Source organism: Acomys russatus, chromosome 32 (assembly GCF_903995435.1).
Source record: "Acomys russatus chromosome 32, mAcoRus1.1, whole genome shotgun sequence".
NCBI classification, from domain to species: Eukaryota; Metazoa; Chordata; class Mammalia; order Rodentia; family Muridae; genus Acomys; species Acomys russatus.
In genome coordinates, this window is record NC_067168.1 from 34,508,271 (window position 1) to 34,524,365 (window position 16,095).

A 16,095-nucleotide genomic window follows, 5' to 3' on the forward strand; every position below is an offset into this window, starting at 1 on the left:
TCCCCCTGTGTGTATATGTGTATGCATGCACACACACGCATACACACACACACACATATATGTATGTATGTATGTCACAGTGTGCCAGAGTCAGAGGACACCTTCCTCTCCTGCCATGTGTTTTAGAGATCCAACTTTGTTATCATGTTAGTGTGACAAGCACTCTTATCCCCTGAGCCGTTTTGCCAGCCCTGCTTTTGTTTTTTGGGACAGAGTATTACTATGTAGCTTAGGCAGGTCACCAACTTGATTTGTAATCCAGGTTGATATCTAACTTTTTTAAAAGATTTATTTATTTAGTATGTATACAGTGTTTTGCCTGTAAGTGTGCCTGCAGCCCAGAAGAGGACACCGGATCTCATAGATGGTTGTGAGCCACCATGTGGTTGCTGGGAATTGAACTCAGGACCTCTGGAAGAGCAGCCAGTGCTCTTAACCCCTGAGCCATCTCTCCAGCCCTTGGTCTTTTTTTCTTCAGCCACCTAAGTGCTAGGATTATAAATGTGAACAGCCACATTTCAGGTTGGTATTTGCCTTATTCATGTATTTATTCATCTTAATGTATATGGATATTTTGCCTGAATGTGTGTATGTAAATATGTATGTATGTATACATACCACATGAAAGTCTGGCAACCACAGAGGTAGGAAGAGGGTATTGGCTTCTTTGGAACTATAGTTACAGTTGAAAGCCACTGTATGGATGCTGGGAATTCAACCTGGGCCTCTGGGAGAGCAGCAACCACTGAGCTCTCTGTAGCCCAATATTTGTTTTTGTTTTTTGAGACAAAGTTTCTCTGTGTAGCCCTGACTTTCCTGAAGTCAAGGATAAAGGTGTACACTACTACGCCTAACTGGTTTTGGGTTTTTTGAGACTGGGTTTCTCTGTGTAACTGTTGGGTGGTTGGTGGTGATGGGCGCAGCACCACTTACAGTTGGACCACTGTAAATTCCAGGCAGCTCATCTACAGAGTGAGTTCCAGGACAGCTAGCGCTGTCTCAAACAGAAATCCTGTCTCAAAAAACCTGACAACAAAATAAAAACCAAAACTTTTGGAGTCAGGCATAATATTTTACCCCTGTAATCTAAATATTTTGGGAGGTTGGAGCAGAAGAATCACCAAAAGTTCAAGATCATCTTGGGCTTTAGTGTTAGACCCTGTCTTAGTAATTTAAATAATTTTTAGTCATGCTTAGTGTCATGAGCCTGTAGTCCTACCTACCCTAGAGGCTGAGATAGGAGAATCAAAAGTTCAAGGTACATCTGAGCTAAAAAGTGAAATTAAGGCCAGTCTGTGCAACTTTCTAAAACCCCATCTAGATAACTAATAAAGTAAGGAGGGAGCTGGAAAGATGGCTCTATAAGTGTTTGCCACAAGCATAAGGACTTGAATTTGATTCCTGGAACCCATACAGAAAACCTCCTGTAGGTAGGGCTGGAGAGATGGCTCAGTGGTAAGGGTACTTACTCTCTCAGAAGACTGGAGTTCAGTTCGCTGTACCCACGTGGTAGCTTATAGTCATCTGTACTTCAGTTACAGGAGATCTGATGCTGTCTTTGTGTTTGTTTCTTTGAAGACAGGGTTTCTCTGTGTAATAGTCCTGGCTGTCCTGGAACTTGCTCTGTAGACCAAACTGGTCTTGAACTCTGAGATCTGCCCACACTGACACACCTGGCTTTGATGTCTTCTTTTGTTCTTTTCAGGCACCAAGCACATATATGACATATGTACATAAAGGCAAAAATACACATATAAAAATAAAAAGGAATATCTTCATATAATTGCACAGGTTTGTAATTCCAGAGCTGGGGCGGAAAAGGTAGATTCCTGTAGTTCACTACTTGGCCAGTCTAGTTGGTAAATGCAAGCCCCAGGGACTAGTGAGATCCTGTCTCAAAAAAACAAGGGGGTTGTAGAGATGGCACAGTGGTCAGTAAGAGTGCTTGTTGTGAAAACATGATTGAGTTTGTATCCACAGGGAAGATCATTGGGCCTTGCTGACTGTCTAGTTGTAAAAAACAAAACAAAACCATGAGTTCTAGGGTTTTTGTTTTTCTGGGTTGGGTTTTTTGTTCTCGTTTTTTTGTTTTGTTTTGTTCTGTTGCTTTTTTGAGACAGGGTCTCTCTGTGTAGCTTTGGCTGTCCTGGACTCCCTTTGTAGACCAGGCTGGCCTTGAACTCAGAGCGATCTGCCTCGCGCCCCCCCCCCCCCCGAGTTCTGGGATTAAAGGCGTGTGGTCCACTCTCTGCCTGGCTAATGCCAGTTTTGGCTCTTAGAAAATGTACTAGGTGAGTATACTGGTGCTGATATTCTGAGGCCCTCTCTGGCTTAGGACTTTTTTTTCTTTACCCTTTGACACTTTAGGAGCAGTGGTTGCAGAGTTGGGGAAAGGCTTGCATGGTGCACTCTTGTTTTTGGCTTGGAATAAGAAATTAGGTATTATATGTTTGTGACATTATGTCTACTGTTGTAGGGTTTGAAATTTTTTTTATTTTATTCTAATTTTTGAGGCTAGATCTTATTTTGTAGTCCAGACTGGCCTAGAAATTACATGTAACCTATGCTGGCCTCATTCTTTTTTTTTTTTTTTTTTTTTTTTTTTTTTTTTTTTTTTTGGTTTTTCGAGACAGGGTTTCTCTGTGTTGCCTTGGCTGTCCTGGACTCACTTTGTAGACCAGGCTGGCCTCGAACTCACAGCGATCCGCCTGCCTATGCCTCCCAAGTGCTGGGATTAAAGGCGTGCAACACCACGCCCGGCACTGGCCTCACTCTTAAGTGATCCTCCTGCCTTAGTCTCCCAAGTGGTGAGGCATATAGAAGTAAGCCGCTGTGTTTAGCACATAACACACCTCCACCCTGGTTCCACCCCTCTCCCCCTTTTTTTTCTTTTAGATAGGTTATCACTGTGTAGTCATGGCTGGCCTGGAGCTCACTATGCAGACCAGGTTGGGCTTAAAATCCTAAGAGTTCTGCTCTCTGGCTCCCAAGTGCTGGGATTAAAGGAGTGTAGCACCATGCCTAGCAGAGCATGCTCATTTTTAAATGTAAATAAACGATCATTTTTGCTTCAGCCGGATTTGAACTTTTTTTTAAATTTTGTGCATACTCACATCATGGTGTGCGTGTGGGAGTTAAACTGCAACTGGCTGAGCCATCTTACTGTTCTTTTGGTTCTTTTATGAAAGATGATAGATTAAGATGGGGTTTTTTGCTTTTTATTTTTTGTTTTTGTTTTGTTTTTTGAGACAAGGTCTTACTATGTAGGTCAGGCTGTCCTGGAACTTAGTACTGTGTAAACCAGGCTGGCCTTGAGCTCACAGAGATCTATTTGCCTCTGCCTTCTGAGTGTTGTGCTACTATGCCTGGCTCTTGCTCCCCCCCCCCCTTTTTTAAAGATTTATTTATTATTATGTATATAATGTTCTGCCTGCATGTACACGTGCTCACCAGAAGAGGGCACCAGATCTCATTATTGATGGTTGTGAGCCTCCATGTGGTTGCTGGGAATTGAACTCAGAACTTTAGGAAGAGCAGTCAGTGCTCTTAACCTCTGAGTCATCTCACCAGTCCCCCTTTCTTCCCCCCCCCCTAAAGATTACTTAAATGTATGCACATGTGTGTGCAGACGCCCATAGAGGTCAGAGGTAGGGCATTGAATCCTTTGGAGCTAGAGTTAGTCGTTTGTGAGCCACCTGATCTGGATGCTGGGATTTGAACTCCTGTCTATTATAGAACAATAAGCATTCCTTTTTTTTCTCCATTTATTTATTTATTTGGTCACTTTACAGCCTGATTTTAGCCCCTTCCTCCTCTTCCAATCCTTCCTTCATGAACCCTGTCCCGTATTTATCTCCCTCCCCCTTTCTGGGAGCTGGAAGGGTCAAGGACTCCACAAGAAGACCTACAGAGTAAACTAACCTGGGCCCATGGGGACTCACAGAGACTGAACCACCACCAAAGAGCATGCATGGGCTGGGCCTAGGCCCTACACATAGGGAGCAGAAAGCACTCTATTGCTGATCTGTCTCTCCAGCCCTTAGCCTAAGATTCTCAGGTTTGATGTTATGGTTTGAAATTACATTTAGGGCTGGTACACCACCATGACCACACACACACAAACACAGTTAAAACAAACAAAAAAATCTTCTGAATTTCTGAACCCCTCTATAAAAGTCTTATTTGTAGATTTATACCTGCCTTATGTGAAAGGAGAGTAGGCAAGGGGCTAGGCTAGACTGTCTGTCTGTCTTAGAAAGAACTTTTTTCCATTTCTTTCATGCATGTGTGTAGGGGAGTGTGCATGCTGTGGTATGTGGGTGGAGGTCAGAGGACAACTTGCAGGAGTCAGTTCTCTCCGTTATGTGGTTCAAGGGGTGGTGCTGAACTCAAGTCACCAGGCTTGGCAACAGTTGTCTACCTGCTCAGCCCCGCCCCCTATCAGGGTTTCATGTAGCCCAGGCTAGCTTTGAACTCTTGATCTCCTGCCTCACCTCTCTATAATTACAGGTGGGCATTGTTCTGCTTGACCAGATTGCACTATTCAGATCTAAAATTGATGTCAGTTGAGTAAACTCACTTGCAGTTGATAAAAATTGGGTGTATTGAGCTGGGCGTTGTGACACATGCCTTTAATTCCAGCACTCGGGCGGCAGAGGCAGGCAGATCTCTGTGAGTTCGAGGCCAGCCTGGTCTCAAAGTGAGTCTAGGACAGCCAAGGCTACACAGAGAAACTCTGTCATAAAAAACAAGAACAAAACAAAAATGGGTGTATTATGATTGAATGAACAGTCATTAGCTACATATTCTGAAGCCAGTGCTGTGGTATGGAGGTGGGAAAAGGGAAGCCCTGTGAACCTTGCTAATGGGAATGGAAAACTGCAGCAGCTTTGGCAAGAGTTCGACAAACCTCCTTCCCTTTTCCTCCCTGCCTCCCCTCCCCTTTCCATCTCTGTGTAGCCCCCTGGCCCTGAATTTATAATTCTATGGAATTCTGGGATTAGAGGCATGTGCCACCATGCCTGGCTTTGATAGTTCTTTAGCTGATTAGAAAGGTTTTTACTATCAGCATTAATAACAAGAGAGAGGTGAAGAGATGACTTAGCAGTTAAGAGCTCTAGTGTAGTGCTTTTAAAAAAATATATATTTATTTTAATTAGGTGCACTGGTATTTTGCCTGCATGTGTCTGTGTGAGGGTATCAGATCCTCTGGAACTGGAATCACAGGCAGTTATGCTCTGCCAGGTGGGTGCAGGGAATTGAGCCTGGGTCCCCTGGAAGAGCAGCCAGTGCTCTTAACCCCTGAACAGTTTCTCCAGCCCCTACCGTGATGGTGTTACAGAGGACCTGAGTTAGGTTCCCAGCACCCAAGTCAAGCAACTTGCAGTTGTCTACAGCTCTAGTTCTGACATCTCTGGCCTCTGAGGTACACAGAGAGGCAGGTGGATCTCTGTGAGAGGTTAGGCTGGTCTACATAACAAGTTCCATGGCAACCAGAGCTATATAACAGAGCGACTGTGTCTAAAAAAGCTGGCGTGCTGGCACACACCTTTAGTCAAAGCACTCAGGAGGCAGAGGCAGGTGGATCTCTGTGAGTTTGAGGCCTAGTCTATAGAGCCAATCAGGACAGCCAGGGCTACACAGAAATCCTCTCTCTCGAAAAACAAAAACAAACGAAGAAGAGTCCATATTTATGTGATTGTATTTCTAGGCAGTGTCCAGAAGAGACAGTTTTGTAGGGACGGTAAGTAGAGTTGTGGTTGCTCAAGTCCTCCAGGTGGTGGTAGAGGCAGTGAAGTAATAACAAAAGTGTTTAGTGTTTCTTTTTGAGATGATAATTAAATGTTTTAAAGTTGTGGTGATGGTTGCATGTTTTTGAGTGCTAAGAACCACTGAATTGCACACTGTGGTGAGTGCGTTGTGTGATGTGGGTCATCCTGGTGAAGCTGTTGACTAAAGCATTGGCTGAGGTGGCTCATTGGGTAAAGGCTTTTGCCACCCAGCTTCATGACTCACGTGCCATCTCCAGGGCCCACATGGTGGAAGGAAAAAACCTAACTCTTGCAAATTGTCCTCTAACCTCCATGACTGTACTGCGGCATATTTGCCCCAAAAATGTAATTTAAAAGTGGTTAAAAACTTAGTGTGTTCAGTAAAAATATTTAAATATATTTACTAGTAAATGAGAAAAATAAATTGTGATGTTACTTTGAGTATTTTTGTGTATAACCAAAATATTTTGTTTGTTTTTTTGAGACAGGGCCTCATCCTGTAGCCCAGTTAGCTTGAAACTCTCTTTGTAGCCCAGACTAGCCTTCAACTCATGGCAGCCCTCCTGCTTCAGACTCTTGTATTACAGGTGTGTACCACTCTGACGGACTGTTTGCTTTTTAAGGCAGATAGAGTCTTGGCTATGTAGCACTGTATGACTTTGAACTTGTCATTCCCTTGTTGTAGAGAATGGTTTCACAGCCCAAACAAATCCTGTGTGTTCTACCTGTTCAGCTTTCCCCTACCCTTGGCAATCACTTTGTTGTTGTTGCTTTACTATCTCTGTAGCTTTGCCTTTCTAGAATGTCATATAGTTGGAAACATATTTTTATGTTTATATTATTTCAGACAGATTGTCATGTAGCCTGGGTTGGTTTTCAACTTGCTCTGTAGCTGCGTATGACCTTGCACTTCTGTCTGATCCTCTTGCATCCACTTCTCAAGTGCTGGAATTATAGGTATGTACCACAATATTCAGTTACTGTGTTGGGAATGCAGTCAGGGCTTCATGAGTGTTAGACAAGCACTCTTCCAACGGAGCTATAGCTCAGTCCTATGTGTTCATTTCAGGTGGCTAATGTGCATCTATGATTTCCCCATGCCCTCAAATAGCTTTTTTTTTTTTTTTTTAAAGATTTATTTATTTATTATTTTGACATTCTGCCTGCATGTGAGCTTCCATGCCAGAAGAGGGCATCAGATATCAGTATAGGTGGTTGTGAGACATCATGTGGTTGCTGGGAATTTAATTCAGGACCTTTGGAAGAGCAGACTTTTTTTTTTTTTTAAGGTTTTTCAAGACAGGGTTTCTCTGTGTAGCCTTGGCTGTCCTAGACACGCTTTGTAGACCAGGCTGGCCTCAAACTCACATCGATCCACCTGCCTCTGCCTCCCGAGTGCTGGGATTAAAGGCGTGTGCCACCACACTCGGTGCAGACAGGGTTCTTAACCACTGACCCATCTCTCCAGCCCCTTGTTAGCTTAAAAAAAAAAAAAAACATTAACTATCCCATAATTTCTGTGCCACTTTTAACCTTTTTTCCATTGAAAGATTTTTTGTTTTGTTTTGTTTTGTTTTTGTTTTTGTTTTTTTCTGTTTTAAAAGTTTGGGAAATTCTGGGCTGGAGAGATGGCTCAGAGGTTAAGGGCACTGACTGCTTCTCCAGAGGTCCTAAGTTCAATTCCCAGCAACCACATGGAGGCTCACAACCATCTATAATGTGATCTGATGCCTCCTTCTGGCCTGCAGGTGTACATGCAGATAGAGTACTGTATATATAATAATAAATAAATGTTAAAAAAAAATAGTTTGGGAAGTTCAGCTGGGCTGTGGTGGCACACACCTTTAATCCCAGCACTTGGGAGGCAGAGGCAGATGGATCTCTGTGAGTTCAAAGCTAGTCTGGTCTACAAAGCAAGTTCCAGCACAGGCTACATAGAGAAACCTTGTCTTGGAAAAAAACCAAAACCAAACTAAACAAAAAAAGTTTGGGAGTTATGAATCATTGTGCTTTAGTTTTTTTATCTATTAAATGTAGGAACTTGCTTTTTTGTCTTTAACAGCTTTGCGCCCTGGGTAGTAAGTATCTGGGAAATTGGGCTATGGTTAGGTAATTGTTTCTGCTGTGCTGTTGAGCAAATTTTATTGCTGTTTTGTGGATCTTAATGAAATACTAGCCCATCTTGGAATTGTTAGTAAAAATCTTTGCTAAAGATATAAAGGGTAAAACACTATGAAGGACCATGAGTTCTTTAAAAAATTTTTTTCAATTAATTAGTTTAAAAAAATGTTGAGGGGGCTGGAGAGATGGCTTAGCAGGAAAGAGCACTGGCTCTTGGGGAGCAGTCAGTGCCCTTCACCTCTGAGCCATCTCTCCAGCCCAAGGAAGGTTATCTTCCAAGCATGAGTATAGTTAGAGCTGTCACTTTGCTTTTTTGAGACAATGTCTCACTCTAGCTCTGGCTGTCCTGGAACTCACTCTGTAGACCAGGCTGACCTAATCCCGAACTCACAGAGATCTGCCTGCTTCTGCCCTCCAAGTGCTGGGATTATAGGCCTGTGCTGCTGTGCCCTGCATAGAGCCATAACTTTTTGTTTGGTTTTGGTTTTGTTCTTCGAGACAGGGTTTCTCTGTGTCGCCTTGGCTGTCCTCGACTCACTTTGCAGACCAGGCTGGCCTCGAACTCACAGCGATCTGCCTGCCTCTGCCTCCCGAGTGCTGGAATCAGAGGCTTGTACTACCATGCCTGGCTTTAGAATAATTTATTTTATTTTATCTTTAGTTTTTTTGAGACAAGGTTTCTCTGTATAGCCTTGACTGTCCTAGACTCGCTTTGTAGACCAGCAGAATCTTTATTTTTAAAAAGGATTTAAAACATGAAAATAGAAGGTAGATTATTTAGCCACAGGAAAGGGACAAGTGGGAGGGGGTAAAGGGCACAAGAGAGGATAATTCAGGCTGAATATGGACAAAGTCCATGATATGCATGTATGAAAATGTCACAGTGAAACTCATCATTTTGTATAATGGGTATATACTAAAAAAGTCGGCAAAGATTATATTGCCACCCTCGCCAAACACAAGCTATAATGTGAGGGTTTCTAGGATGCCATTCTTTCTTTAGATGAAATAGTGAATTATAGACATTCTTTAGAGAGTGGAGACATTGTAATTGTTGTCTAAAGTTCTTATTTGTACTTATTTTTATTTTTATTTTTTAAAATAAGGTTACACATACTCAAGTTGTCCTTGAACTTGTGTGGGCTCCACAAGATCTGGAAGTGGTGAAGTCAGGCTTGTACCACCTCTTCCTGCTGTACCTTTAGTGTTGAGCTGGTGACTGACTGCACAGAGAGAAGGGACTTGAGACACACTGGTTACATGCAGGCACACTCCTTCCCTCCTACCCTGTTGCTTTGCTTCCCTGTAATATGAAAAAGCACATCATTTGCAGGAGCAGTAAACTGAACACATGGCCTGTGGTGTGTACTGCCTGCAAATGACTCTTTCTCCATACTAGACCTTGCTTCTTAACACTTTTCTAGCAACCAGGCAAAGAAAGTAAATAATGTTTTAAGTATTTCTCAGCTGTGGAGCCTGACTTGGCAGGTCACTTTCCTGTGGTACTGACTGGAGTTGCCTACATTCCCTACCTCATAGATTGGTCTGATAAAGAGAGGGTTAGGCGAGTGCACTCCTGTAATCCTAGCACTCAAAAGAGGCAGAGGCAGGTGGATTGCTGTGAGTTGGAGGCCAGCCTGTTGTACAAAGTGAGTCCAGGACAGCTAAGGCTACAAAGAGAAACCCTGTCTCAACAAACAAACAAAAGGGGGGAGGGCCAAGTCCACTTACTTTAGTTATGCAGAACTTTACTGGGGATTGAACCTATATCTTCAGTATGCTCCACAAGTGCTCTACCACTGAGCTGTAGCTCAGCCCTCTGTACTTTTTCTGTTGAGACAGGGTCTCACTGATTGTCTAGCTACTTTGACTGTTTATGTAGCCTGGTAGGTCTTAATTTGTGTTTTTCCTGACTCAGCTGGGATTATAAAGCCTAATGTACCAGGGTAGGTTTTGACAGTTTTTTTTATATTAAATGTAGACAGGGCAGCTAATGTTAACGGGAGTTCATTAGCATAGAAAAAGACATGACTACCAGGAAGTCTCTCACCTGTTTAGAAAGATAAATGATACAATACATGGTTATATTAGCTATGAGTCTTTCCCAAAAAATCCTGACCTTGGTGAGCAGATACTAAACTGGAGAGTTTTTTCTCTCTTTTCTTTCCTTAAAAGCAAAAACAAAAACCCAAACAAACAAACAACAAATAAAAACAAAACAAACAAAGCAGGGTCTCATTTTTGTAGCCCTGGCTGTCCTGGAACTCGATCTGAGGACTAGGCTTACCTCAGAGGTCTGCTTACCTCTGCCCCTGAGTGCTGGGATTAAAGGTGTGCGCCACTATGCCAAGCTAATTTGGAGATTTTTATGTGGGGTTTTGTTTGTTTGTTTGTTTTGGTTTTTTTTTTTTTTGTTTTGTTTTTGGTGTGGGCACTGAACTCTGCTAAAGGTCTTGCACATATTAAGTTAGTGTTCTATCACTGAGCTAAATTCCAGCCAACTGTGAATTTCTAAGTATAACAAATTGAAGTCATGAGGGACTTGATTGGTCAGAAGTAGAGAGAACTCAAAAAAAGAAGAGAACACTACACAAGGGAATGGGCAGGTGGCTATGATCCCTAGCCTACTAAACACATTTAAGGAAGACACTTCTAGGCTCGGGCCACAGCTTTGTCTAGCTAGATGGAAGAAATATTGTGGGGTTATGTTGGCAGAACATGTTAGAAATCAACATCCTAGAACTTAGTGGGTAGATTCCATTTACAAGGAAATTTATCACCATAAGCACTATACTGTGAAGTTCTTGAGTGAGGTGTTAGAGGAAGCTGCTGGCCTCTATTCGATGCATGTGGGAGTCAAAACAGCTGTGGTTGGGCTCTAGGAAAGCTGGCTGAATGGTGGGGGCCTGGTGAGAGTTGCATAATGGAGCCAGAACAAAAAGCTTCTTCCTTTTGCATTAGTGTCTCAGTAATGTCTCTTACTGACAAAGTTTAGTATCAGCTAGCAAGGGAAAATAATGATTTCATCTCTCTTTTTTTGCCAAGCAGGGGAATCTCTGAGTTCAAGACCAGCCAGGTCTACAAAACAAGTCTAGGACAGCCATGGTTACACAGAGAAACCTGTCTCAAAAAACAAAAACAAAGCAAAACAAAATGAATAATTTATTGACACTGCAAGGGCGCCATGAGCTAGGTAGTAGTTAGTAGCTAGAGAGTACCGCACTGCTTCTCAATGTTTGTTTATGAAATACTTAGACTTGGTTCTCCTCAAGCCCAGAGTTGTGTGGCCCATGCTTATGTGACTCAGTCCATTGCATTCTGTTTTGTTACAGGAATTTTACTGGTTTTCCTTAGATTGTATCGGATAGTAAAACATGAACCAAAGACCAAAAGACACATTTGCTAAAACTAAAACTGTTGCCTTAATGTTGTCTCCCCTTCCTGGCTTATCAGGTTTAACTTTATTTATTTTTTGGTTTTTTGAGACAGGGTTACTCTGTGTAGCCTTGGCTGTCCTGGACTCCCTCTGTAGACCCGGCTGGCCTTGAACTCACAGAAATCCGTCTGCCTCTGCCTCCTGAGTGCTAGGATTAAAGGTGTGTGCCACCACCACCCAGCCAGGTTTAACTTTTTAAAAAGTACGTTAAATAAATAGTAGGATCCAGGCCAGCCAGGGCCACAGAGTGAGACCTTGTCCCGACAGTGGCAGCAATGATGATGATGATGACGATGTGGGTGTTGTGGTGTTCAGAACAACAACAGTATTGTGAGTATTATGGTATTCATTTGTAGTCCCAGCTACTTGGAGGATGGAGACAGGCAGAAGACTTGCTGGGGTACTAATTCAAGGCTACCTTGGGTAATAGCCAGACCCTATATGAAAATAAGAAAAAAAAATTTTTTTAAAGAATGTGATAATCCTGTCTATTCTTCAAAAGTCCTGAGTTCAATTCCCAGCAACCCAGCAACCACATGGTGGCTCACAACCATCTATAATGTGATCTGTTGCCCTCTTCTGGTATGCATGCTCACACGCAGGCAGAATATAAATAATAAATCTTTTAAAAAAAAAAGTGTGATAATCTATTCTGATATTTTTCACTGCCTAAGTGATACGGTTAATTATTTTGCTGTACTAGGGATTGATGCTAGGGCCTCACACACGCTAGGCATGCACTTTACTAACATGTCCCTAGAGCAGCATGTCTCTATCACTGGTGCATTTCATTTTAAAAGAAGTAATAGAAATGCTGGGTGGTGGTGGCACATGCCTTTAAGCCCAGTAGTCTGGAGGCAGAGCCAGGCAGATCTGTCAGTTCAAGGCCGTCCTAGACTACACAGAGAAACCCTGTCTCAAAAAAAAAAAAAAAGTAATAATACAATAAAATGTATGAACCAGTTTTTGATGTAATTTACAAATTTGTGAAATGGAAAAGTACCAGGAATGCTTTGCTTAATAAGGAATATTGCCTAGCAAATGCAAATGTTAATTTGCTGTGATAGAAAATATGTTGGCTTCTGAATTCTGTTTTTGTTTTGTTTTTTATTTTTTTGAGACAGGGTTTCTTTGTGTAGCCTTGGCTGTCCTGGACTCCCTTTGTAGACCAAGTTGGCCTTGAACTCAAGAGCAATCCACTTGCCTCTGCCTCCTGAGCGCTGGGATTAAAGGCGTGCGCCACCACGCCCAGCAGCCTCTGAATTCTGAGTTTACAGTGCATGCCTGCTGCTCTGAGTGTGTGTGTCCGTCTGACTGAAGAATGCAGGGACCAGGTATTGCCTTGCAATTTCTGTGGAGACTGCTTCCCTGGTTCTGAAAATAGCCCTGACCTTGTTTGCAACCAAAGCTCATCACAGTTTCCCTTTGTTTGCCAGGACTTTTTATTCACTGCCACTTTCTAAGCTTGTTGCTGGATTAAAAAAGACAAAAACAAAAAACCCAGCACATTTACTTTGTGTTTCTTAAGTTTGGTTTAGCAAGATCTTTTATTTAGCTCCTTGTTCATTATTGAGTTATTTGTGTGTGCCTAATCTTTCTCCTCTTTGTGTCATTGATTGAAAATTAATCCTTTTCTTTTTGTAGGTTATATTTTTATAAATATTTTGTTACAGTTTTTGTTCTTTACGCTATACTTTTTTAAATATTATATATACATAGACAGATGAGAGAGGAGCCGGGGAGAGGGAGGAGAAGGGGGGTGTGCACGTGTGTGAGTGTGCTCTGTCTTCACACATACCAGAAGAGGGCATCAGATACCATTGTAAATGGTTGTGAGCTACCATGTGGTTGTGGAGAATTGAACTCCAGACCTCTGGAAGAGTAGTCAGTGCTCTTTTTTTTTTTTTTGGTTTTTCGAGACAGGGTCTCTCTGTGTAGCCTTGGCTGTCCTGGACTCACTTTGTAGACCAGGCTGGCCTCGAACTCACAGCGATCCGCCTGCCTCTGCCTCCCGAGTGCTGGGATTAAAGGCGTGCGCCACCACGCCCGACTTGTAGTCAGTGCTCTTAACTGCTGAGCCATCTCTCCAGCCTCTCTCTCTCTCTTGTTTGTTTTTTAAGACAAGATTTCTCTGTGTAGCCTTGGCTGTCCTGGACTCACTTTGTAGATCAGGCTGGCCTTGAACTCATGGTGATCCACCTGCCTCTGCTTCCCCGAGTGCTGGGACTACAGGTGTGGGCCACCATGTCTGGCTTTTCTCTTCCAGCCTCTCTTAATGTTACTCTTTTTTTATTTTTAATGCTATTCTTATCTGGCTACATTTAAACTTATTTTTGATTCACTTAACACATATTTTAAAAAGATTTTAGAGTCTACACAGAATTTTATGTTCCCTTTGTTGCTGATTTGGAATTCTGTCACATAGCCAATATACTTTGTTCTTTGAAAAGTCACTTTACCATTTTGTTGTGGTTTTAGTAGAGATAGGTGATTCCTTATACTCTTAGCACTTAGAAGTCTCCCGTAGGAGGAGTTGACGTGAGCTACAAGGTTCCAGACCAGCCTGGACTTGGCTATAGACTAAGACCCTGCCTCAAACAAAACAAATTCTTTGTGTGTACACTTTGTTTTTTTTTTTTTAAGATATATTTATTTATTATGTATACAATGTTCTGCTTGTATTTACATCTGCATGCCAGAAGATCTCATTATAGATGGTTGTGAGCCACCATGTGGTTGCTGAGAATTGAACTCAGCACCTCTGGAAGAGCAGCGAGTGCTCTTAACCTCTGAGCCATCTCTGCAGCCCAACACTTTGGTTTTTTAAGACCAGGTCTCACTATGTAGCCTTGGCTGACTTGGAACTCTCTATGTAGGCCTGGCTGGCCTCCAATCCATAGAGATTGGCCTGCCTCTGCCTTCTGAGTTCTGGGATTAAAGGATTGCACTGCCACACCAGGCAGTAAGCCTTAATATTAAAAACAAGAAACAATTCTTACTCTTCCATACAATTTTTCCTGTTACATACTTACTCTACTGTGTAAACCTGTTTTTTGTTTTTTTCTTATCCTTTCATGTTTGAAGGTTACGCAACTGGGTGGGTTGTCAACTTCATCTGAAATGAGATTCTCGGCGTATTTGAGGGAGTTAGAGCTGTGTACACAGAGTGATAGGTGGAGGAACCCAAAGCTACATCAGTGAACACAATTTTCCAGCTGCTCTTACGTTACAGTAGCCTACGTGGTGGGGATGCACAGGGCAGGGAACCTGACTCACTCACCAGATGTTTTGATTCCCTTTTCCTATCTTCTTTTTTCTAACAGAACAATACGCTAAGCAGACTCTGACCATTGGCCTCCCACTAGCAAGGATCAACCTAACTCTCCATTTGTGGTCCATGTGCTGCATCGTCTGCCTTCAGTGTGCAACAGGCCCCCAACGCAATGTGTGTTTGTCAAACCATGGAAGTGGGGCAGTATGGCAAGAGTGCAAGTCGGGCCGCAGACCGAGGAGTGCTCCTGGAGCCCTTCATCCACCAGGTGGGCGGGCACAGCAGCATGATGCGGTACGACGACCACACCGTGTGCAAGCCTCTCATCTCCCGAGAGCAGCGCTTCTACGAGTCTCTGCCTCCCGAAATGAAGGAGTTCACCCCTGAATACAAAGGTCAGTCAGTGCTCCTCTTTGTAAGACCAGCTACTTTGGACTGTCGGGCTCTCTCAGTTGTCCTTCTTTTGTTTGCCCTGTAATGTGGTTATCATCTCAGTTTTGTTAGGCAAAATTAGAAGCTGAAGTTATCAGGAACGTTTTTAGATCACGAAAAGCTGAGAAAATTTCACAGCAGGAAGACCCATTGGCAGAGAAAAGCCTGTTGTTGAAGAGTCCCTTGTTAGTGACACAGGTCTAGGGGAGAAGGGGACAGTTCTTCAGCCCCTGAGGAGGATAAAGGGGCACTTTCCAGGCTTTAAGGTTGGACAGCTGGCAAGGGCATGGTGTGGAGAAGTGAGTTTATGGACTGTTCTGGAGCCCTAAAGCTTTAACACTTGAAATAGTTTGTTTTAAGATGAGAGCTATTGCTGGGCAGTGGTAGCACATGCCTCGCACGCCTTTAGTCCTGGCAGAGGCAGGTGGATCTCTGAGTAGGAAGCCAGCCTGGTCTATACAGAGATATCCTATCTTGGGGTCGGGGAAAAGATGAGAAGAAGTGTGCTTACAGAACAAAGGGTCAGACCACTTTAGCATCTGATCTTTGCACTCTGTGTGTACATTAATTACTATCCACTCCCCGTCACTGGAACTCACTATGTAGACCCCAGGTTGACCTTGACCTTACAGAAATCTACCTGCCTCTGCCTCCTGAGTGCTAGGACTAAAAGCTTGCATGCGTCACTGCCCTTAGCCTATCCAGACATTTTAAAAAATTAGTTATTTTATGTGTGTTGGTGTTTTGCCCACATGTGTGTCTGTGTAAGACACATGTGCCTGGTGCCTGCAGGGCCCAGAAGAAGGTGTTGCATCTCTTGAAACTGGTGATAGAGATGATGGCTGTGAGCTGCTAAGTGGATGCTGAGAATTGAACCTTGGTCTTCTGAAAGACTAGCCAGTGTTTTTAACCACTAGTCCAGCCCTGTATATGAGTGTTTCGCCTACTTATCTGTGTATGTACCACATGCATGCAGAGGTAAGAAGGAGGCATAAGATCCCCTGGAACTGGTGTTACAGATGGTTGTACTCAGCCATTGTGGGTGCAGGAAACCAATTCCTGGT

At 43.0% G+C, this 16,095-nt stretch overlaps 1 protein-coding gene across 3 annotated transcripts in view; it reads left to right on the forward strand.

Moving 5' to 3' along the window:
• Ip6k1 (inositol hexakisphosphate kinase 1) overlaps nt 1–16,095 on the forward strand; it is a 35,999-nt gene that overhangs the window by 3,434 nt on the left and 16,470 nt on the right. For 2 of the 3 annotated variants that reach the window (XM_051140795.1, XM_051140796.1), the window contains exon 2: nt 14,652–14,994. In XM_051140795.1, the coding sequence (XP_050996752.1) occupies nt 14,772–14,994 (223 nt within the window). In that variant the 5' untranslated portion in view covers nt 14,652–14,771. Of the gene's footprint in view, nt 1–14,651; nt 14,995–16,095 lie in introns of those variants that run through there. The other variant, XM_051140797.1, reaches the window with a different exon arrangement.